Source organism: Chiloscyllium punctatum, chromosome 27 (assembly GCF_047496795.1).
Source record: "Chiloscyllium punctatum isolate Juve2018m chromosome 27, sChiPun1.3, whole genome shotgun sequence".
NCBI lineage: Eukaryota > Metazoa > Chordata > Chondrichthyes > Orectolobiformes > Hemiscylliidae > Chiloscyllium > Chiloscyllium punctatum.
The window spans coordinates 15660886-15686007 of NC_092765.1; the positions used below are offsets into that span (position 1 = coordinate 15660886).

At 40.1% G+C, this 25122-nt stretch overlaps 1 protein-coding gene and 2 non-coding genes across 5 annotated transcripts in view; all 3 read right to left on the bottom strand.

Moving 5' to 3' along the window:
- Positions 1-834: 834 nt before the first annotated feature.
- Positions 835-25122, bottom strand: part of LOC140453459 (polyadenylate-binding protein 4-like) — a 42562-nt gene continuing 18274 nt past the window's right edge. For all 3 annotated transcript variants that reach the window (XM_072548159.1, XM_072548160.1, XM_072548161.1), the window contains 9 exons: positions 23541-23636; positions 20887-21159; positions 14626-14716; positions 11797-11913; positions 8876-9015; positions 5881-5974; positions 5527-5657; positions 4553-4661; positions 835-1289 (listed from right to left, as the gene is read on the bottom strand). In XM_072548159.1, the coding sequence (XP_072404260.1) occupies positions 4575-4661; positions 5527-5657; positions 5881-5974; positions 8876-9015; positions 11797-11913; positions 14626-14716; positions 20887-21159; positions 23541-23636 (1029 nt within the window). In that variant the 3' untranslated portion in view covers positions 835-1289; positions 4553-4574. The remainder of the gene's footprint in view (positions 1290-4552; positions 4662-5526; positions 5658-5880; positions 5975-8875; positions 9016-11796; positions 11914-14625; positions 14717-20886; positions 21160-23540; positions 23637-25122) is intronic.
- LOC140453755 (small nucleolar RNA SNORA55) lies at positions 18696-18827 on the bottom strand. The gene has a single exon (XR_011952490.1). It is a non-coding gene; the product is annotated as a small nucleolar RNA SNORA55 (small nucleolar RNA).
- LOC140453756 (small nucleolar RNA SNORA55) lies at positions 24403-24499 on the bottom strand. Its single transcript, XR_011952491.1, has one exon. It is a non-coding gene; the product is annotated as a small nucleolar RNA SNORA55 (small nucleolar RNA).

The following is a 25122-nucleotide window of genomic DNA, read 5'->3' on the forward strand; positions in this document are numbered from 1 at the left end:
CCAAATCTGCCTTAAAATGATATCCTGATTAATATTTGTGCTGTTAATTAATGTTGCTGGCTGTTGCTGCTGTACTCCTGTTTGATTTGTATCATGAAAGGTTTCCAGATTTTCTTATGACATCAAGTGGAAGCAAAGACAAAACTGGCAAATCCATGCATTACACCATTTTTGAATACAATGTTTATTTCAAGTGAAGCAGAAATGATCATTCAAAAGAAACTGTTACACTTTCACAACATTTGCTTGTCTTATATTCTCTCCTCCAAACTGAAGTGAATTTTCTCTTCTGAGACCAGTAGTCTTAGTTTTCTAAACTACCATCAGGAGATGCACATTGATTCAGTTACATTTTTTCCCCATTTGGAAAGTATTCACACAGTACTTTGTCTAACCATAGCGACAACACAGACTTCCCCATTATTGATGGAGAAGCATCACCTAGTTTTGAACTTAAGCATCCCAATGTCAGTTCACAGCCATGAAATATTTTTAACATTTTTATTGGAAGATTTCCTTTCAGCTTGGAGGAAATTGACCAAATTGAAAATTAGGGTGGAACAATAGTCGACTTGTATGATGGTGACAGACCCACTGATGTTGTGCAAGGCCAGAGCCCTGGAGTTCCTATCTGGTATCCACTGCTACTCCAATGAGAAACTGCAAATGTGTCAAGGTATTATCAGCATTCTATCATTATTTTAAAATAATTATTCTTTACTTCTAAAGTTCCACTTCCCTAATTTAAATAGTCGACTAAACTACAAAACCTAACAAATAAAACATATGTGAAAAGATCAAATCAAAGTGCAAATGATGACAACTGACACACTGTAGTGAAAGAGTTTTCTTTATTGGTTTCTCCCTTCCCCAATCAGAAACACACTTTTCCAGATTTAGGCAAACTTGAGTTTTAAAAATTAAAACACACCTTAATGATAAAACTCAACTGCAAAATAAAATCTCGCTCCATTCTCATACCCTTAACCTTTTATTTCCTGTTCTTTAAAGAGAAGGAAAAAATAAATAAATCTATCCTGGCCACAGATATCCATTTTCAAAACAAAACAAGTTCTAAATCAAAGTGGTGCCCTGCTTGATAATTTTATAGTTTGATTTATCAAAATATATTTCTTTTAAATTCTTAAGGTACATTTAAAATGTTTCAGGATCTGGTTATTTGAAATTTTGCAATGTTTTTTGTTTTTTTCTCAAAGCTAAGCACTATCCACGCATCCAGTCTGAATATATCTGAATCAAAACTTGTGGAATCCTTGATTGTTGGCAATCTGCAAAGAAAAAAGTAAAACATTTCATTATCTGGCTCCTCTCCAACTGGAACTTTCCAATGACTGAATCTCCGATAGCTCCCCTAACCTCACGTATCGCTGTTACTATATAAAAATACTCATGTTGTCAGTTAGAAGTGACTGCAAAAGAATTATCTGCAAATTGAAGTACTTTTCCTTCAGTATTTGCAGTGAAAAAATCAAATGGTTCAAAGGTTTGAAGCCTCAACATATTGCACTGTAAGTCAACAAGTTTTTATACTAATTATCACAAACTGCAATAGGTAACCAGCATAATTGATTTACCAGAACCACCTACTTGCTGTGTGTCATATAACAGGAATATTACTGGAACTTGAAACTACAGTTCAAACAATGTTACTATTTTAAAATTAATAAAACTGATTTAATCCAAAGTAAAATACCAACTAGCAAACCAGTTAGCAAGTTTTGAGAAGATTTGTAGCTCAGGTTGAGGTTCTGGATATAAGTTTGATCGCTGAGCTCAAAGGTTCATTTCCAGACATTTTGTCACCCTAAGTAACATCTTCAATGGGCCTCTGGGTGAAGCACTGACAATAATTCCTGCTTTCTATTTATATGTTTGGGTTGGTGATGTCATTTCCTATGGTGGCATCATTTCCTGTAGTGATGTAATTTCCTATTTTTTTCTCGGGGGTAGTAGATGGGGTCTAACTCTACATGTTTGTTGATCTTTCCCTTTAGACAGACATCAACACTTCCCATTCTGCACTCCAATCCTCCAACCAAAGTGGACAACCTGCCACTTATTATAGTCTAACTGCCATGTCTTGATCGCTTACTCTGCAAAACTCCTTGCAGCCTCTTTGAAACCTCCTCAAACTCACATTTTTAGTTTGACATCCACAAAAAGTTGGAAATTAATGCATTATTGCATTAATGTAACACAGCAATCTGCTGGAGTGAAGATTAATGTAAAGTAGAAATTTAATATCTTTGTCGTGCTCAGGAAATTCACCTGAAATGAGTAGCAGAAATTCAACAGCACTACACAATCCTTAATTGCACTTACTTCTAACAAAACTAAAAATGTTTTTATCATTGCTACTGCAAATGTCTTCACCAATAACCGACTGGCTACTTTGACAGCAGGTTCTAATGTCTCACAACTCAGTACTGATTGCTTTTGTGACAACTATGTTTATTTAACTGTATGAGTTTTTGTGGTCAAGTCTTACTTGTCCTTGCACAACCATTCAGCCATATGGCTTGTTTTACCATGAACTCATTTTCCTTGGGAACATCCAGACTTCGTTTCCATCAAGATGGCTTTAAAACCATTCTATTTTGTCATAACCCTGCTTTCTAGGACAATCCTTGTCCAGCTTCCTAAACAAAGCTCTTGAAATCTGAGACTAGAATTAAATCCTTAGTGACTTTGATTTGTCTATAATATTATAGTCACTTTTGCACAAATAATCCCCCAGAGGTATAATATTGTATCAAGTAACCAATCACCATTAGTACACTGTTGTTAGAAGAATTGTCCTCCAATGAATCTGGAAATACTGCCACATTTCTCAAGTATCTAAAAAATACTTTTGTTCTGGAAATTGTCACAAATTCTTCAGCAAAAGGAAAACATAACCTAGTTCTGACCCTGCTGGAAACAGTTTGCATAAATCAGCAATGAAAAACAAATACTGATCCAAGTAAAACTTTAATCCGATCACTTTATTTGTTGGAGTTCCCTTCCTCTTTCATAGGCACTTGTGATATATATTTTTTGATGATATTGGACAAACTCTCATGTCACTTTTCTGGTTGGGTTCAAAACTCCCATGTCATTTTTCTGTTCCTGTAGTTTTGCTTAGTTCTCCAGGAACTATGGTCCCCTTGTCCTGAAGGCTAGAAAAAATATCAGTCGTAGGCACAGAGTCATAAAGCATGAAAACAGACTCCACCCTCTTGATCTAACCTACCTGTCCATCTTCCTTCCCACCAATCCACTCCACACTTTCCACTGACTGATCACAAATACCTACCTTTGCGCACCTATTGCCATCCCACTTACCTTTCCCCTAGCCCAACCCCATTTATTTTTCAGCCACCTTCCCCTTCACCTTCTGATGAAACGTTTTGCATAAAACATCAACTCCCTTGCTCCTCAATGTTGCCTAACCTGCTATGTTTCCAACGACACACTTTATAGATTCGAACAGACTCTTCCATCCAACTAATCCATGCCCATTATGTGTCTAAACCAAACTAGTCCCAATTACCTTCATTTGGCCCATATCCCTCCAAAGCCTTCCTATTCATGAACTTATCCAAATGTCTTTTAAATGTTATAATTGTATCTACATCCACCACTTCCTCTGGCAGTTCATTCCACACATGAACTACTGTGTTTAAAAAAATGGTGCCTCTCATGTCCTTTTTAAATCATTCTCCTCTTATCTTAAAAATATGTCCCCCGGGTTTGAATTTCCCCACCCTAGGGAAAAGACTGCAGTGAAAAAGGTACCAGCCCAACCAACCTCCCCTTATAACTCAAACCTTCCATTCCTGGCAATATCCTGCTAAATCTTTTCTGAACCCTCTCCAATTTAATAATATCCATCCTAAAGTAGGATGAGCAGAACCGCACACAGTACTCCAGAAGATACCTCACTAACATTCTGTACAGCCTCTAAATGACATTCCATATCTTGTACTCAAAAGATCTGAGCAATGAAGCTAAACACCTTAACCACCTTGTCTACCTGTGACAGAAATTTCAAATAATTATGTACCTGAACCCCTAGGTCTCTCTGTTCTACCACAAATTGTACAAGTCTTGCCTATGTTTGTTTTACCAAAATATAATACATCACATTTATCCAAATTAAACTCCATCTGCCAATCCTCAACCCATTGCCCAACTGATCAAGATCTCTTTAATCTTAGATAATCTTTGTCATTGTCCACTATTCTATCAATTTTGGTGTCATCCACAAACTTACTAACTATGCCTCCTATATTCTCATCCAAATCATTTATATAAATGAGAAAGAAGAGTGGGCCCAATAACGATCGCTGTGGAACACCACTGGTCACAGGCCACCAGTTCAAAAAAACCCTCCACCACCACCCTCTATCTCTTACCATCAAGTCAATTTGTATTCAACTGGCAAGCTCATCCTGAATCCCATGTGATCTATGGGGTCCCCTCCACCAATTAAATTAGTCAACAAAAAACTGACCTATATTGGAGGTCAATCAATGATTCAAACTCTTACCATTGCACATCTCATTCCCAAATTAGGATGTAGCTACAACCACAGCTGCCTTCTGGGCAGCCTCTTTCTTGGCTTGATGGGCTTGTAGTACGGCCACAGCTTCTTCAACCTGCAGAAGACAGATTGCATATATACACAAATCACAACTCGCTATACAACGTGTACAGCATTCCATTAAATGGGGCAGCATGGCACGGTGGCTCAGTGGTTAGCACTAACAGTGCCAGGGACCCGGGTTCAATTCCAGCCAATGGCAACTGTGTGTGTGGAGTTTGCACATTCTCCCCATGCCTGTGTGGTTTCCTCCAATGTTTCGGTTTCCTCCCGCAATCCAAAGATGTGCAGGTTAGGTGAAGTGGCCATGCTAAATTGCCCACAATATTCAGGGGTGTGTAGGTTAACTGCATTAGACACAAGAAATGTAGAGTAATAGGGTAAGGATACTCTTTGGAGGGTCAGTGTGGACTTGTTGGGTCCAATGGCCTGTTTCCACACTGTAGGCATTCTATGATTCTAAGTAATATTTCTCAATATTTTGATAAAAGTTGTTAGATACCTTTCTTTGAAATTTCACTTGCATGAAAAAGATCAAGTCTTCAAAAAGTCTAAACTAGTGAATTATTGCTAGGTACTCAGCCTGTACTGGGTTTTCACATCCAAATACCCCTGCATGTCCTGGAAAACCTAACCATATATAAATTTTATTTGTTGTGTGGAAAAATCACCCTCAGATTCGGCTATTGTCAATGGACCAGCCCACAATCAAAAAGGAGGATCTGAAAATGAGCCTCCACAGGAACAAGCAAATTGTGAGGCAGCTTTAAAATCCAGAGAGATGGGTGTATTTTTTGCTGAAAACCATTTTCATCTCAGCCCAGGCAATGTCCTATTATCTTTAAAATTATAGCAGTCATTTGGATGTTTAAGCCAGTCTTTACCTTCAGCCACATAATAATTAATCTGAATCAGTATACCTTTGACCGGAGTGATTCTGGGGACTCCAACATGTGTAGCAGCTCGGAGTTATCTATCTCTAGGAGCATTCCAGTGATCTTTCCAGCCAAGGAAGGGTGCATACTCTGGATCAAGGGGAATAGACGTTCACCTGAAAACGGAACAGAACAGGATAGGTCTGTCACGGAATTGAATTCAACAGCAGATAATTGAGAAGTCAATGCATGCTTACCAATCACTTTGCATTTGTATTAAATAATCCAGCACTTTATATTTCCAATGATGTGCCAATATTTGACAACTCAAAGCCATACCTAATACTTGGTTAAATTTTATTGCAGCCACATGGAAGGTGGGCTTCAGATTTCACTTACCCAGCATCTGCTTCTGTTCCTGAGGAGGGGCTGCAGCAAGCATGGAGGCAGTCAGAGGTTCCTGTCCTTGTACAAGCACTGCAGATTGAGAGGGCTTAAAAATCACAGTAATTAGTAAGCTAAATGGTTTCTCTCTTTCCCCCACCACCAAGATCATTCCATTTCCAAACGTTAGACAAGGCACAATAGCCAACTTCCATACGAGAACTCTTGCAACAGTAAGTATGAGTGTGTACTAGACTAATTTATTTTTAAATTCATTTATGGGAATGTGGGCCTACATTTATTGCCCTTCCCAAATTTCATGGATAAACTTTCCCCCAGTTTTCCTAATACACCAGGGTTACATCTGTTGGTTATCCTTGGTAGGTAGCACTTAAGATAACATCTACTTCCTGAAGATTGGCACATTTTGCCAACAAGATTATGTTGGCCAGCTGCCTTCCTGAACCACTGCAGTCCATCTACTTTGCATCTATCTACAATGCCATTAGGCAGGGATTTCTAAGATTTAAACCAGGCAACACCGAAGGAATAGCAATATACTTTCAAGTCAGAATGTTGAGTGGCTTGGAGGGTAATTTTGCAAGTCGTGGTATTGCTATGTATCTGCTGCTCTCATCTTTTTAGATATTAGTGGCTGTAGGTTTGGAAGTTATGTGCACCGAGCCTTGGTGAATTTCTGTGGTACATTTTATAAATGGTACACTGAGCGTCAGTGGTGCAGGAAGTAAATATTTGTGAATGTGGTGTCAGTCAAGCAGGCTTCTTTATTGTGAATGGTGTCAAGCTTGTTGGAGCTGCAGTCACCCAGGAAAGTGGGGAGAATTCCAACGCACTCCTGATTTATGCCTTGTAGATGGAGAGATGATTTTCAGAAGGCAAGAGAAGACTTGCTCACGACATGATCCCAGATCTCTGACTTGCTCTTGTAGCCACAGTGCTAATATTGCTAGTCCTGTTTAGTTTCAATGGTAACCTCCAGGATGTTGACAGTGGAGGATTCAGTGATAGTAATGGCATTGAATGACTTGGGGGATGGTTAGATAGTCACTGTTTGGCCCTTGCATGGCATGAATCTTGCTTGCCACATCAGTCCAAAACCTGGATACTGCCTCAGTATCCTCAGTATTGCTGCTTTTAGGCATGGATTGCTTCATCGCAAATGGTGAACACTAAAATCAGAAGCAAACATCCTCACTTCTGACCTTGAGGAGGAGGGAAGGTCAATGATGAAGCTGAAGATGGTTAGACCAAGGACACTACCCTGAAGAACGCCTGCAGAGATGTCCTGAAGCTGAGCTAACCGAGGTCCAACAACCACAACCAACTTCCTTCTGCCAGACAGGACTTCAACCAGTGGAGAAACTTCCCCAGACTCCTATCCGTTCTAGTTTTGCTAGGGACCCTTGATGCCACAGTCAGTCAAACGTGATACTGTTGTCAAGGGCAGTCACTCTCACCTCACCTCTGGACTTCAGCTTTATTGTCCATGTTTGAAGTAAGGCTGTAATGAAAACAGGAGCAGGGTGATTCTGGTGGAACCCAAATTGAGTGTCAATGAGCAGGTTATTGCTATGCAAGTGCTGCTTGATAGCAGTGTTGATTACCTCTTCCATAATTTTTCTAATGGTCAGAGTAGACTGATTGGCAGTAAGTGGCCTGGTTGGATTTGTCCTGATGACGGGCAGAATATGGGTCCAGAGTGTGGTGCTGGAAAATCACAGGAGGTCAGGCAGCATCCAAAGAGCAGGAGAATCTATGTTTCGGGCATAAGCCCTTAATCAGGAATGAAGCTTGTGGGTGAGGGGGCTGAGAGATAAATGGGAGAGGGGTGGTTTTGATGGGGGGAGGGAGCTGAGAATGCGATACGTCGATGAAGGTGAGGGAGAAGGTGATGGTTGGAGAGGAGGGTGGACCGGATAGATGGGAAAGGTGATGGACAGGTCAGGAGGGCAGTGCTGAGTTGGAGGCTTGGGACTGGGATAATGTGGGGGAAGGGGAAAATGAGGAGACTGGTGAAATTCACCTTGATCCCATGTGGTTGCAGGGTCCCAAGGCAGAATATGAGGTGTTCTTCCACCAGGGGTTGGGTGGTAAGGGTTTAGCGATGGAGGCAGCCCAGGACCTGCATGTCCTTGGCAAAGTGGGAAGGGGAGTTGAAGTGCAAAACAGACCTGAGCAATATTATACATTGTTGGGTAGATGTCAGTGTGTAGATGTATTGGAAGAGCTTGGCTAGGGGCATGGCAAGTTCTGAAGCACAGACTTCAGTACTATTGCCAAATTGTTGAAACCTTTTCGGTATCCAATGCCTCTAACTATTTGAGATCACACAGGGCGAATTTAATTGGCTGATGACCGGCATCTGTGTTGCTCGAGACCTCTGAAGGACATTGAGCCAGATCATCCATTTGACCCTTCTTGCTGAAGACTTATGCAAATTAATGAGCCTTATCTTTTGCAGTAATGTACTCAACTCTCCAATCATTGAGCAAAAACATGTTTGAGGAGCTCTCTTCTTCAGTGAATTGTTTAATTATCCACCACCATTCACAGCTAGATTTCGCAGGACTACAGAGCTTAAATCTGATCCATTGGTTATGAAATCACTTAATACTTTCTATCAATTGCTGTAGGTTTCGTCCGGGTGCTCCAGTTTCCTCCCACAGTCCAAAAATGTGCAGATTAGGTGAATTGGCCATGTTAAATTGCCCGTAGTGTTAGGTGAAGGGGGAAATGTAGGGGAATGGGTCTGGGTGGGTTGCTCTTCGGAGGGTCGATGTGGACTTGTTGGGAACAAGGGCATGTTTCCACACGATAAGTAATCTAATCTAATCATATTGTTTGGCCTGCAAGTTTTGTAGCTTCACCAGGTTAGCACCTTATTACTGACTAAATGCAAAAAAAAATTATACTAGTTCAGTTTATCATGTACTCAATTCAGGTAATATTCCATTAATAACTGAATGGAAATTTCATAAACTTACAGTACCTGTTGTACGGCCATTTGAGGTTGCACTACTGATTGCTGTGGGTTGCGAACAGTGGGAGCATACTTATAAGGTGGAACACCCCTTGGTGTCGGACCAGCAATTCCAGGACGATGAGCCAGATTCTGAGTCGTTGATAATCCTGAAATACCAAGGCATAATTGAGATTTTCATAACAAGAAGTTGAACAAAAATAAATCAGTATTTATCATTATACTGAACAAATCATCTCAAGGCAAGGAATGTTGTTTCCATAATAGGTAATCAATACACCAGTAAAATGATTGAAATCAGATGACTATTGCCAGGCTTATGAAAAGCCATCTGCTATTACCTTAGAAGAACCCTGGAAAAATATAAGGCATGGAGCCCCTGACTGATTTTTCATATTTAGATTGAGTGAGTAGAATGGCCAAACCACCTACTACTGCCAAGGCTGAGATTAAGTAACTCAAGAGAGCCCTGAGCTCAAATTTAGAATGTTAATGTTTTCTGTAGCTCAATTCCATAAAGAAACCCTGAAATTTTCCCCCATTTTGCTCTGAATGTGCCCATTTCAATTAATATTGTACCTCATTAAGTGGTAATTTGTTAACAATAACTGCAGTATTTTCAGCTGCAAAGTTAACATCACCTGAGACAGAATATCAAGAGTCCATAGCTTCGCTCCAAAATCTTCAACACAATAATCTAGGCTAACATTGCCAAAGGAGCACTCACACTGTCAGAAGTGCCTGGTTTTAGGTGAGATTTTAAACTGAGATCTTGTGGTGGATATAAATGATCCAATTAATTTGTTTGAAAAATTTGTGCCAGAATTGTGTCTGAATTCATTGAAACATGTATCCTCAACCAACATCATTGGACAATACTACCTGGTCATTTATCTCCATTCTGTTTGTGGGACTTCACGAAGTGTAAGTGGGCTGCCACACATGCCTACATTATAGCAGTGACTTAACTTTAAATGTACTGATCAGATAGCATTTGGTAGACCATAAGCATCTGCAAGTCGTTGTTTCCTTCTAGAGGGACATCAGTACCAAGTCTAATACTTCATTCACAGGATATAGGCATCACTGACTAGACCAGTATTTATTACCTTTCCCTAATTGCCAAGAAGATAGTTGAGAGTCAACCACATTGCTGTGGGTCTGGAGTCACATGTAGGCCAGACCAGGTAAGGATGGCAGGTTCCTTCCCTAAAGGATATTAGTGAACCAGATGGGTTTTTCCGACAATCGACAATGGATTCATGGTCATCATTAGATTCTTAAAGATTTTTATTGAATTCAAATTCTACCATCAGCCATGGTGGGATTTGAAGCCAGGTCCTCAGAACATTTCCTGGGTCTCTAGATTAACAGTCCAGCAATAATACCATTAGGGCATCGTCTCCCAGATCCAATACTGACAATCAGGGCTGGAATTTCATCCCCATTCAAGGCGGAAATTTGCACCACCAGCCAACATCATCTCAATATCAAGCCTGTGTCCTGGAGGGAAGGAAAATCGGTGCTGCAAGATCTAACTGCCCCCAATGTGACAGGTAACCACATGAGATAGGTAAATGTCCACTTAAGCCAATGAAAGAGGACCAGTGGAAGTTTCCACTCAGTATGCCACATTCCTGAGACAATAGGGATGAAGCCAGTCACTTGGAGCCAGCACACCAGAGGCTTTGAAACTCTTCCTGTGGAGGGGCACTCCTATAAAATGCTGGCACGTACGCTGAGGCAGCAACAATATATAATCTAAAGTTTTTAAAGATTACAAATACAGAACTTCAAGATGAGGACAGCCCACTCTCACTTAATTGCAGGATGTTAAAATTATTTCTTGTTTGATAGGATGTGGGCATCACTGGCAAGATCAATATTTATTGCCCACTCTCAATTGTCCTTGAGAAGACAGTGAACAGTCTTCTTGAACTGGTATGGTCTACAGTGACAATGTAAGAATTACAATATCGTTCCAAGTCAAGATGTTATGTGGATTGCAGAAGACCCTTGCGGTCATGGTGTTCCCATATGTCTACTACTTGTACCCTTCTAAGCAGTAGAAGCCGCAGGTTTAAGAAAGAAACTTGCTCCAGTATATCTTGTACATGACACACACTGCATGACACCTCCACGTGACCCTGATATAAGGACTCTGACCCAAGAACCAAAATTATGCCCTCAATGTCAAATATTTGCACTTTTGATATAATTCACTGGACAGCCAGCAGGAGAAAGAACAAAGACTGAAATCGGCAATCTTTCCACAACCAAGAATAACATGTTTTTTGCTGTTAGGATGGTTCACTTCCTCCAAAGAGGGTATCAGAGGAAATAACACCAGGACTTCCTGTAGTTGGTTTAAAAATTCATATACAAGAAACCAGCCCTATCAGAATCATAACTTGTGAAACAGAAACATCAACAGACACTGATAAATCAGGGGGAAAAGTGAGCACTGCAGATGCTGGAGATCAGATTAAAAGGGTGTGGTGCTGGAAAAGCACAGCCGGTCAGGCAGTATCTGAGGCCTGGATGAAGAGCTTATGCTCCTTGGATGTTGCCTGACCAGCTGTGCTTTTCCAGCACCACACCCTTTGATAATGATAAATCAGTTAATATAAAGGGGAGGAACTTTACAATTCTTTAATTAGATATGAATTTAAAAGAACAGACGCTACATTTGCTTTGAGACTTATTCCGAAATTTCCAAAAACGTGATTCTAGTTTATTAGGAAGGAATGCAAGTAAAATTTAATGTTATTTAAAATAAATTATCTTCTGAATGTAATAGATATGAGAGGCTCTTCACCTACTATTCAACCATTTTCATGAATGCATTCCTCAACTGCCAGTATAATCTTTTTTCGGGTTATTTGAAGATGTATTAATACGACAAAATGCTTCATTCAGCAAACTCTCACCCATTCTCTGTGCACCAGGAATACCTCGAGGACCCTGAGTATTTCCTGTTGGCGTTAGGTGCCGCAGAGAAGGCCGAGGACCTCCCTGACGAAGGGCATTTGGCATGGCTTGGAACCCTGTTGAAGAAAAGAAGATTCTGAAACCAATCAAATAATTATTTTTTAAAAATATGTTTTTTGCTTCTGAAACCAAGCACAAAATTTCCCAAATGAAAGTTAATGTTTCACGTGGATGACCTATATGCCTCATTCCACAGATTCTGTTGAGAATTACCAATTTCCTGTTTTCCCCCCAATTTCCAGCATGCACAGTTTTTGTTGCTGCATTACTACAACTTGTAATTGAATTCAGATCTGTCCTGTAAAATTTGCATCTACTTAAAATGTTGTATTTTTAAGAATGACTTTTTATAAGATTGCTTTCTTACACTAAACTACCCTAATGTGAGCACTGCAACAAACAGGTCGTGCACAACCAGTGCTACTTTTAAAATGCGAACATAAGCAACCATATAGTGGTCGTAAAGGATACAAAATGCAACAGGCTACATACATCAAAGGAAAATTACAGGGGCTATTGCTTAAAACCTGAGAAAGAATACTAGGTTACATTTATATTTGTGACTTGAGCGTGCTGTCAATAATCCATTATACTCGTACACAAGTCACAAATTCAAAATTTCAAATCAAAAATCTACATAAACATACAACAATATTATAGACTGTTCTTATGTACATATTAGGTATAGTTAGCAAGTTTGCAAATTACACCAATATTGGAGGTGCAGTGGACAGCAAAGAAGGTTACCTCAGATTACAACAGGATCTTGATCAGATGGGCCAATGGGCTGAGAAGTGGCAGATGGAGTTTAATTCAGATAAATGCGAGGTGCTGCATTTTGGGAAAGCAAAACTTAGCAGGACTTATACACTTAATGGTAAGGTCCTAGGGAGTGTTGCTGAACAAAGACCTTGGAGTGCAGGTCCATAGTTCCTTGAAAATGGATCCACGGTAGATAGGATAGTGAAGGCGGCATTTGGTATGCTTTCCTTTATCAGTCAGAGTATTGAGTACAGGACTTGGGAGGTCATGTTGCAGCTGTACAGGACATGGGTGAGGCCACTGTTGGAATAGTGCGTGTAATTCTGGTCTCCTGCCTATCGGAAAGATGTTGTGAAACTTGAAAGGGTTCAGAAACGATTTACAAGGATGTTGCCAGGATTGGAGCATTTGAGCTATAGGGAGAGGCTGAACAGGCTGGGGCTGTTTCCCCTGGAGCGTCAGAGGCTGAGGGGTGACCTTATAGAGGTTTATAAAATCATGAGGGGCATGGATAGGATAAACAGACCAAGTTTTTTTTCCCTGGGGTGGGGGAGTCCAGAACTAGAGGGCATAGGTTTAGGCTAAGAGGGGAAAGATATAAAAGAGACTTAAGGGGCAACCTTTTCATGCAGAAGGTGGTACGTGTATGGAATGAGCTGCCAGAGGAAGTGGTGGAGGCTGGTATAATTGCAACATTTAAAAGGCATCTGGATGGGTATATGAATAGAAAGGGTTTGGAGGGATATGGGCCGGGTGCTGGCAGGTGGGACTAGATTGGGTTGGGATATCTGGTTGGCATGGACAGGTTGGACCAAAGGATCTGTTTCCATGCTGTACATCTCTATGACTCCACGATTCTATAAGAATTTTCCACTATATTGATAAAATGAAGTATGAACTACACAAATTAAGAATCTTCAACTTTGAAAAGTACTTTCAATTACATATTGGAGCAGTGTTAATATTCCAAACATCACAACCTGTTGTCTTCCAAAGACCAAACTGTCGTTCAACAACAAAATTATTAAGTCGGTAATGTAAACATTTTACTGAATATCACTAATTGTGCTTTTAAAAACTCTACAAGTCAAACTAGATACACAATTGCAACAAAAACAATAGTCAAACGTGTATTTGTATACTCCTTACTAGTAACTGGATCAGCATTTGAATTACTTGTGACTAAACTGAATTTACCATCTCTTTCCACCTAATCCAGATTTGATCATCCTTAGAAGAGATTTAAGTGTAAATAACATAAATGCTCACGTCCAAGACCACCAGGCAAGCTGGCATGTTTTAACAAAGCTATTGCCAATTAACACACCAGTCCTAGGCTACCAGTTCACATTATTCTCCAATAAGAATGCATGCTGGACAGCTACTGGGAGTCAGAGTCGAAACGTGTGGCAATGGAAAAGCACAGCAGGTCAGGCAGCAACCGAGGAGCAGAAGAGTCGATGTTTTGGATTCCTGATAAAGGGCTTACGCCCGAAACATTGACTGTCCTGCTGCCTGACCTGCTCTGTTTTCTTAGTGACACTCTTTTCGCCTCTGACTCTCCAGCATCTGCAGTCCTCACTTGCTCCTAGCTACTGGGAGTCAGCCAGGAAATACCCACCTCCCTTTGTCCCCCACACTAAACTACCTGAAATAGAAATCTCTCTACAGAATGAAGGCAAAGATCAATTCAGTTCAACAGAGGAATATTTCTTGGGGCTTTCCTGAGCCATTACATTACTGCCATATTAAATACCATTAGTAACTACTGAGGAAATCCCAACTTTTACATTAGAAACACCGAAAAGATTTTTCTTACAACTTAGAAGTAGTGACGAAGTGCTTTTTTTTAAAGAAAGCAAGTGTCTAAGAAAAAAGGAAAATCTTTTTGTTAGGAAGCTTTCCCTACATTTCCTTGAATTTTATAGATTTGTAATATCCAATATTTTCTTTCATACACAACATGCCTCATTCATTTCAAACGAGTAAACATGATAAATGCATACCTTGGGGTCTGGTTTGTTGCTGTTGCCAACGTGGACTGGGTCTCATCTGAGCCATCTGATTTGGTGCATAATATGTAGCTCTACCTTGGGCCTGGAATGAAACCAGAAACTGTTTTATCCTTTCAGCAACACATTTATTCTGTAGCTTGAAATCCCCAGATCATTTTCTTCATAATTAGTTTTAATAGGAATTAAATCCTAAAGTTGTGCAAAATTGTAAATTCATTTTATTGTACTTTAATTACTGTGTCACTTTCAGCAGCTGCTAAAGCCCTTTAGCAGTGCATCATTCTATTTTGTTTTGCTAACTTGATTACAAAACTTTTCTCCTACTAGTTATGCATTAATTTACTCACTGCATGTTCAGTTCTAGTGCTAATCCGACTGAGGCAATACCCAAAGCAGAACATAGAAATTATACCAGTAGGCAAAATACTCCTCCACAAAACAAGGTTAAATTGTAGTTTAGTTATGAAACTACAATACAAGCTATATGCACTAACTAGTTCTATGGTTGTACTATATAGCTCAATGATTGGTGGGGGAAAATAGGGCTCAACCATATCTGGGTTATGTCTTGCCTCACTGAAAATCAAGCCTGCTGGTCATCTCATAATTTAATGATTTTAAGAAACTATGCAAGTTCCCCTATTTTTGTGCTTGTTTAGACTCAGGTGACAGATCAAACAACCAGGTTTCTGTATAAAGATTATAACTTAAATCATAATAAATAAATTTTAGCTATTGGTAAACGATTATGAACTTTTGACATATAACTACTAGTTAAACCAGTTTAACTACCCTACCTACCTTCCCCCCCCACCCCAATAAACTCCACCCTACACAGAAAATATATTGCTGTGTGTGGAAGGAAGAACTGAAAAGGAGATTCAATTATCTGTGCACAGGTGTTGCAGAGATGATCCTTCTTTTAAGATCAGCTGTTCATTGATTTCTTTTGTCCAGATTTTTTCACATCCTTGCACATCCTGATTCACATGTTTTAAAGTTTCCCAGTTCCTGGTTAGAAGTTACAGCTTACAGCAACTGGTAAGGGAAAGGAAACAGGCTTTACTACACAGAGAGACTACCTCTTCCTTTGGAGGTTCAAATGCTTCTGGCCATATTGTTAACACCCACAAACCATTCAACTGCCTAGGAGCCAAACACAGTCAAAAAAATCAAAAAAACTATGGATGCTACAAATCTGAGACAAAAACAGAAATCACTGGAAAACCTCAGCAGGTCTAACACAACGTGTGGAGCAAAATCAAAATTAACTTTTTGGGTGCAGTGACCCTTCAGAGGTCCTTATGTCAAGAGCCCTTCAGGCCTGTTAATCACATTGTCATTGACAAAGCTGTCGTCTTGCCATCGACAACTGACCACATTTCTATCGACCAATCAGCTACTTGTGGCTGGCCAAATCTCACTTTGTACACATTCCCTGGTGCTAATTCAACAGCAACTAACCTTCTCCCAATGGCTGTACAAGCAGCAGTGTAGAACTTATCTAAATAATGATAACTTGCTTTAGAAAGTGCAGTAATTCCTTCCACAATCCTTGTTTTTTAAAACAGTCCTATTTCCAGTCCACAATCAAACATACAGGAAATAAAATACATATGGTCTTTACAGTTACAACAGTCAGAGGCATTGTAGCAGCTGTGACACATTCAAAATGATTGAGATAATTAAGAAAACAATGTGATTAAAGGAATGAATGCTTTAGGGAATTGTTTCATTATTTCACAAAGACTTAATTTAGATTGGTTTGATACAAATGCGTAGCATCAGCTTTCTTGTATTTGTATCTCTTCATATTTTGCCATGTAAATGATTGAGTTTCTATACATAAAAAAGACAAAAGTTAATAGTCTATTCACTTCTTCAGAGGGAGAAATAAAAGCTTGTCATCTCTCCCCTAAGGTGTTCACAGACCCATAAAATTTCTAGAGCGAGGAAGCATTAAGTCCACACTGACCCTCCAAATAGCATTCCACCCCACCCCTATAACCCTGCATTTACCATGGCCAATCCACCTAACACCTTTGGACTACGGGAGGAAACCAGAACATGCAGCAGAAATCCACACAGACATGGGGAGAATATGCAAATTCCACACAGTCGTCTGCAGCAGGCTTTGAACCTGGATCACTAGCACTGTGAGGGAGCAGTGACAACCCTGGAACCACTGTCCCACCCCTCTTGACCATGACTTCTAATTACTCTTTATGTGGTTTAGGTGTCAGACTTTGGCTGGTAGTGTTCATTTAAGGAATAGTGAAACACTGTCCTATGCTAAACTTACATACCCAGGAGAGTTATAGGCACATAAATAATTACTTTACTTGGATCAAAAAACATTGGGTGTGAAGTGTTTCTGGATTATTTGATAGGATATTAAATAAATCTAAATTCTTTCTACATGAAATCACAAAATATTCAAAAGCATGTTAAATGTACATACTTTATGTTACTGTAAATTAAAACAAAAGGACTTACAGGGTGAAATCTTCCCAGCTACCGAACAATGTGGGCATTAGTGGAAAAAAAATGGGAGAATCATCCTTGAAATTAGCAGTAAGGTGATACCCAACATCAAGAGCAAAATGTCCTATTATCCAGGCAAGAGTTGAATGGAAATATAAGACTCTTGTTAGTGAGTGTCAAGAGGCCTACTTTCATAATCATCCTCAATAGTACAGCACAGTACAGGCTCTTTAGCCCTCTATGTTGTGCCAGCCTTTTATCCTACTCTAAGATCAGACTAACCTACATATCCCCCCCACTGTACTATCTTCCATATGCCTATCCAAGAGTTGTTTAAATGTCCCTAATGTAACAAGACTCTACGATCTAGAATCAGTGCATTCCACACACTAACTACTCTTTGTGTAAAGAACCTACCTCTAACATCTTCCTTAAACCTTCCTCCAATTACCTTAAAATTATGCACCCTCGACAGACATTTCTGCCATGGAAAAAAGTCTCTGGCTATCCACTCTATCTATGCCTCTCATTCATCTTGTACACCTCCATCAAGTCACCTCTCATCCTTCTTTGCTCCAATAAGAAAAGCCCTGTCTCCATCAACCTTTCTTCATAAAATATGCCCTCCAGTCCAGACAGCATCCTGGTAAATCTCCTCTGCACCCTCTCTAAAACTTTCACATTTTTCCTATAATGAGGTAACCAGAACTGAACACAATATTCCAAGTGTGGTCTAACCAGGGCTCTATAGAGCTGCAGCATAACCTTGCAGCTCTTAAACTCAGTCTCCCTGATAATAAAAGCCAACACACCAATCGGCTTCCTAACAACCCTATCAACTTCAGTGGCAACTTTGCTCATGTTATGACATATCATCTCACTGATTTGCAATTTCCCATTCTCCCACCAACCAGACAGAAATAGACAGCAACAATTCCCAATATGAGAGAGAGAAAAGTAACCTTGCCCTGTGTGCTCACCTGGTGCTCCATCAGTCAGTAACATCTCAAAGCACAAACCATTGGCAGCAACCATACACATCCTTGTCCAGGAAGATCTCCAGGTCCCCACTGGCAAAACAGTGTGTCAATTTCTCTCTACGAAACATATCTGGGGTAACTGACAGGAATTATACAGGACAGCTGCAAACCGCCAGTGTGCCCAGATGCATAGCTGGGCTTTAGAGATGGCAGCAGTGCAGGAATCCTGGGACGTCCCAGCAGTGGCCAGTACTTCCACCCCCAATAAGTGGGAAGATATGATGGAGGCGACAGGGATGTGATATATAAATAATGAGTTTTAAAAGGTAGCATGATGGAAGCTCTGAGAGAAACCATCTATGAAACTTGCTAAAAATAGCATTTCTGTCAATTTCTGGTGAGATTCAGATCACATAAACCATGGTGAACAGCCTGCATTGTGGGTTTCCTCGTGGCAGAATGATTAGTTGCAGGCATGGTGTTACAATGCTTGCAAAGTCTTTAGGTCTTCTGCACTAATGTGGCCATACCTCAAATGAGTCACATTCTCCAAGAGGACCAAAAAACCCTGAAATTATTGTATAAAAGTAACTTGATATCTGTTGCTAAGTTGTAGAGACAGGCCTCAATTTAGAGGAGACCCATCTGGATTTACTCAGCATTGCTTTGGCACAACAGCTCCTCCAGAGTCTGCAATGACAATCAGAACTGGTTACAGGAATCAGGTGCTCCGTTACACAGAACTATATACAGCCAAAGCTATATAACTGTAAATCTGCAGTGTCTTCAAAATTTTTCCTATCTTAGGCAGTTTTGAGAAGATTTGTAGCTCAGTTGAGGTTCTGGATGTAGGTTTGCTCACTGAGCAGGAAGATTCATTTTTCGATGTTTTATTACCATACTAGGTAACATCATCAGGGAGCCTCCGGATGAAGCACTGCTGATGTGGCCCGCTTTCTATTTGTGTGTTTACATTTCCTTGGGTTGGTGATATTCTTTCTCAGGGGTGGTAAATGGGATCCAAGTCAATGTGTTTGTTGATACAGTTCCAGTTGAAATGCCATGCTTCTAGAAATTCTCATGTGTGTCTGTGTTTGGCTTGTCCTAGGATGCAAGTGTTGTCCCATTCAAAATGGTGTCCTTCCTCATCTGTATGTAAAGATACTAGTGAGAGTGGGTCATATCTTTTTGTGGCTAGTTGGTGTCCATGTATCCTGGTGGCTAGTTTTCTGCCTGTTTGGCCAATGTAGTGTTTGTTACAGTTCTTGCAAGGTATTTTGTAAATGACATTAGTTTTACTTGTTGTCTATATAGGGTTTTTCAAGTTCATTAGCTGCTGTTTTAGTGTGTTGGTGGGTTTGTGGGCTACCATGATGCAAAGAGGTCTGAGTAGTCAGGCAGTCATTTCCAAGATGTCTTTGATGTGGGGAGAGTGGCTAGGGTTTCTGGATGTGTTTTGTCTGCTTGTTTAGGTTTGTTGCTCAGAAATCAGCGGACTGTGTTCATTGGGTACCTGTTCTTTTTGAATACACTGTATAGGTGATTTTTCTTTGCTTTTTGTAGTTCCTCTGTGCTACAGAGTGTAGTGGCTCAGTGAAATAACGTCTAATGAAGCTTTGTTTGTGGATGTTGGGATGATTGCTTCTAAAGTTCAGTACTTGGTGCATACGTGATGTTTTCCTGTGGACGTTGGTTTGAAGATCCCCATTGTCTGTTCATTCTACTGTGACATCTAGGAATGACAGTTTGTTGTTGTTTTCCTCCTCTTTAATGAATGAAACCCTAACCACTCTCCCCTACATCAAAGACATCTTGGAAATGACTGCCAGACTACTCAGACCTCTTGGCATCATGGTGGCCCACAAACCTGTCAACGCACTAAAACAGTAGCTAATGAACTTGAAAGACCCTAAACAGACAAGCAAAACTAATGTCATTTACAAAATACCTTACAAGAACTGTAACAAACACTACATTGGATAAATAGGCAGAAAACTAGCCTCCAGGATACACGAACTAGCCACAAAGACATGACCCACTCTCACTTATATCCTTACATACAGATGAGGAAGGAAGCCACTTTGGGACAACACTTGTATCCTAGGACAAGCCAAACACAGACACGCACGAGAATTCCTAGAAGCATGGCATTCCAACCGGAACTCTCTCAACAAACATATTGACTTGGATCCCATTTACCACTCCCTGAAAAAAAGAACAGGAAATGACATCAGCACAGGAAATGATGCCACCAACCCAAGAGCCTGTCAAAACTATAAATGTCTGTATTTAGTTCAAGCCTAACTTATTTTAAATTGTCTGGTATGGTCTCTTAACATTAAATCACCCCCTCTCTAGGCAGCTCATCATGATGGGGCCACAGTATAAGCAATTGGCACAAGGCTGATGAAAACCCACATTCCAACTGTTAGTAAACAAACAGAAAAACATTTATAAGAAAGGTCACTTACCTTTAAAATTCATATGCCCATCCACAGCGTTCTCTTTACCAGGTTTCACTGGCCATGGTGGGGACTCAGTAAACAGCATGAATATGGGTAGGTAAAGTATGCAACTTTCTCTCCCTTGTCCCTTTTGCACATAGTCCTAAGGCTCCCAGCTGCCTTGAGTGGGAGCTTCAGATACCTAGACCTGACCAGAATATAGCAAGACCCAAAATCAACAAGAATCTGGCAGAACTAATTTCCACCAGACTTCCCAAACTGTACTGTCCTATCAGTTTCTGCTCTGGAGTGCAAAGGGGACAAAAATTCCAATGAGAACTCACCTGAGGTACAGCTGGCATAAAGTAGCCTCCTGCAGCTGGCTGAAATTGGTTGATGATTGTATTAGCTGGCATGGCCCGCATCCCTGCAATTCTTTGCATATACTGATTAGTTAAATGTGCCTTGCGTTCCTCTTTCCTTTGGGCAAGGGCTACATATAATGGCTTGGAACCAACAATACGTCCATTCATTTCCGTTACAGCTTTTGTGGCTTCTTCAGGAGAGGAAAAACAGACAAAGCCAAAACCTTTGCTTCGGCCATCCTCCAGCATTACCTTTAAAAATAGCAAAATAAGTGGCAGAAGAATTTGAAGTTTGCAATGAGAAAGAAACTGTGGCAAAAAAAAATAGTTTGTACTTATTCCCAGAATAATCTTGAATCTTAACTACACAGTGTGGTTAACAGCCAATTAAGTGCAACTATGACTAAAATTATCTTAATTATCCAATTGTGAAAAGGAACAGAGTAAAGACCAAATGCCCACCATACCTTGTGGCCTATTCTCACAACTGACAAAAGTTCCTATATCTGAGTTAGTTGGGTTAAGGAAGTGTATCCACCATCATCACCCCAATATATTATAGAAACCGAGGGTGAAATTAATGCTGCCCCAGGAGTTGGCTGGGAGGTGGGGTAGCCTGGAAATGGAGATCTTGGTACCTTTCCGACTTTTTCCAGTAAGGAGGCCACTTAGTGGCCTTATTGATGCCATTGGTTGTACATCAGTCAGGTGGGTGCCACACAAAATCTCGTCAGCAGGCTGCAGTGTGGAGTGGGGTCCCTCTTTCTCAGGAATCTTGCAATTATCAGATGATTCAACTGATGAGGCCATAGGAGAAACCCATCCTACCCTTTACAATGATCTCCCTCCACTCCCTTTACTGGGACCTCTGACTAGCTCCAGCTATCCCTTCCTATTCAACTTGAACTTCACTCAGAAGCTCCAGAAACAAGTTTCATTCTCAAGTCTCCTGTAAGCACCTTTCCTAATGAAGTTGCAAGCCCTGTAGAGTCAACAGCCTCTAACTGGCTGACAACTCAGATGAAGGACTTTTGCTCGAAACATCGGTTTTCCTGCTCCTCTGATGCTGCCTGACCTGCTGTGCTTTTCCAGCACTACTCTAATCTTGACTCTAATCTCCAACATCCGCAGCACCCACTTTCGCCTAACTCAGAGATGGGATACCTGTCCTGCATTAGAAACACAACAGGACATTTCTCTATTGGAGCCAGACCCCTTATAGCAGTTGTGAGCTACCTTACTGGGAATTATCAAGCTCGTGTCAATGGAAGGGGCCCACCATTGTGACTATGAAATTCTAACCCAGGTCTTAATTGGATAGCCCACAAAAACAATGATGGAGATTACAGTGCATGATTGATTTATGCGCAGCCAGCACACCAACAAACTCAAAGAAACCTAATAACAAAAATCGAGCAACCTCAATGAAACAGGCTTCCCCTTTCCTGCTGTCATTTGAATTAAATGTTAAGTGAAGGGATCTCCAGACATCAAACAGGGTTAGGAGTTTCAGTCTCAAATGTTTTGCCACAGAGACCTTGGGGCTGGTGGCTGGAATAAATTTTTAATCTGAAAATAAAGGTAACGGCTTCAGTCTCCCAATATTTACTCAGCAGAAACTTCTACTCATCCAGTATTGGATATAAGTAAGCAGTCTGACAAGTTAGTGAGAGTGGAGAGGGAATAAGAGATGTGAAGATGAGTCGTCAAAATTCATGTGAAAAGCGATAGTTTTTGTATAATGTTATAACGTTCGTATGATGTTATGTTTTGTTATATTATGCAAGATGGCACCAGAGCATGGCGACTCTTTATTTAGTCTCCAGCGATTGTCTTCTTGCATCTATTATATTCCTAAAATTAAGTCTGGTAGAATTATTAACAATGTTCTTTTCTCTAACACTTTCCTCTTCATTCTGTTCTATTACCCTGACGTACTTATGCAAGATATGATTTGCTTGGACAGCATGAAAAACAATACTTTTCAATGTATGTGACAATAGTCAAATCAAAATCAAGTAGAAGGGTAAAATGTAGATGTGTAATAGAACAAGGTCAAGGATGGATTTTTGGTTTCACCAGAGGCAATGGTACATGAAAAAATCAACTAGGAGAAAGTGAGGACTGCAGATGCTGGAGATCAGAACTGAAAGATGTGTTGCTGGAAAAGCGCAGCAGGTCAGGCAGCATCCAAGGAGCAGGAGAATCGACGTTTCGGGCATAAGCCCTTCTTCAGGCTAAGATAAAAATTAGGGGGGAGGGACTTGGGCAAGAGGCGTTGGGAATGCGATAGGTGGAAGGAGGTTAAGGTGAGGGTGATAGGCTGGAGAGGGGGTGGGGGCGAAGAGGTCGGGAAGAAGATTGCAGGTCAAGCAGGCGGTGCTGAGTCCGAGGGTTGGGACTGAGATAAGGTGGGGGGGAGGGGAAATGTGGAAGCTGGAGAAATCTGCATTCATCCCTTGTGGTTGGAGGGTTCCTAGGCAGAAGGTGAGGCACTCTTCCTCCAGGCGTCGAGTTGCAAAGGAGTGAATTTTAAACTGGGAAAGACAACTTTGGACCTTTTTACTTATTTTACCCTTGCTTGTTTTTCTGCTTTGATGATTAGCATTATTAGCACTAATTAGTAAATATACCTTAGCACTGGTGATTGATCCAAATGGTGCAAACTCTTTCCTCAGTTTTTCATCATCAATGGTGTCATCCAAATTTTTAATGTATAGATTCACACCCTAAAAACATTTGAGTAAAATCGTTAACTCTATGGTTTTAGTCTGAACTAACATTCTCAAATCTAGCAGCTGAAAAATAGAATAAAATTGGTTAACAATGCACTGCTGCATTATTCCATCTTAAATCAGTAAAACTGTCTATGTTCTAATACACACAAACCAAACATAAGCTAGAAAGCCATTAATCTAACATTAAAAGTTTTCTAAATTAAATGGTGCAGGTGACGTTTATAAGTTTAAAGTTTACATTATTAGGCATTATTGTTTAATTACCCATTTGATTAATTGTTCAAATATAAAACAAATTATTAGCTGAAAACACTTTCTATATTTGTCATTCAAAGCAAAAAAAAACTTATGAACTGTGAATTACAATAGTTACATTTTCTAAAACTAGCACTTTTCCAAACACACTTTTGCAGTCTTCTGGCATGAACTTACTGGGAACACTCCAATACAGAAACCTGCCAGAATCTAAAGGAGAAAAATCATGCAAGAAATCCCACTGTGCTTTCAGTACTGTTCAGAAATTTGCAGAGTGAGGACTCCTAGCGGGTCAGTTTCAAAAGGGATACCAAATGTACAAAAAGGAAGTCACTTAAGAACTTGATCTAAAAACTGATGAAAGTTTTAGAATACATTGGTGCTTAATACCCTGAAGTAGATTATGAAAGTACTGAAAAACTGTCTGCACTTATGGAACTGTGGCACAGAATGGGTCACAGTCTCTGGGAAAATATGGGAAAAACTTCCTGTATGTCTGAAAATCTGTTGCAAAGTTGTAGAGACAAGCCTCAATTTAAAGAGACCCATCTGGATTTACTCAGCTTGTACTTTTGCACGACAGCTCCTCCAGGATCTGCATGGGCAATCAGAACTGGTTATAGGAACTAGGCACGACTTTACAAACAGAACTATATATGGTTAAAGGCACACAATAGTATATTTGTTGCATGCACAACTTTTTTTTCTATGACAGTGCAACAGTTAGGTGAATTTTCCTTAACCGCAGAAGATCATATAGCAGGTAAACTATCTCTTTTTGTACCATATATTAAACATGTAACTTTCAGCTGATTAGTATTTCCTGCGTGCTGTCTACCCATTTTTTAAAAACGAGCACTGCTGCTTTTGAAAAGAAAATGATGATAATTTGCTCTTGCCCTACAGAACTCAATTTATATACAGCAGTCATTTAACACCTCCTTTGAATTGTAACTGCACCAAATTTGACAAAAATGAAAAAGTCAAAAGGAAACAGACTCTGTATATGTGTCCTGCAGCAAATTAATCAAGAGATTTCCAGTTTGATTGTAACTTTATTCCCAAAGTTTGTTAATAATAGGTGTAATTTCCAAATGTGGTTATGTATTATGAGGCCATTACAAAGGATCTTCATTCTGATGAAAAATCTTTGAATTGTTTCCCTCCCCACAGAAGTGCTAGACCTAGTATTTCCAGCATTTTGTTTTTATTTCAACTTCAT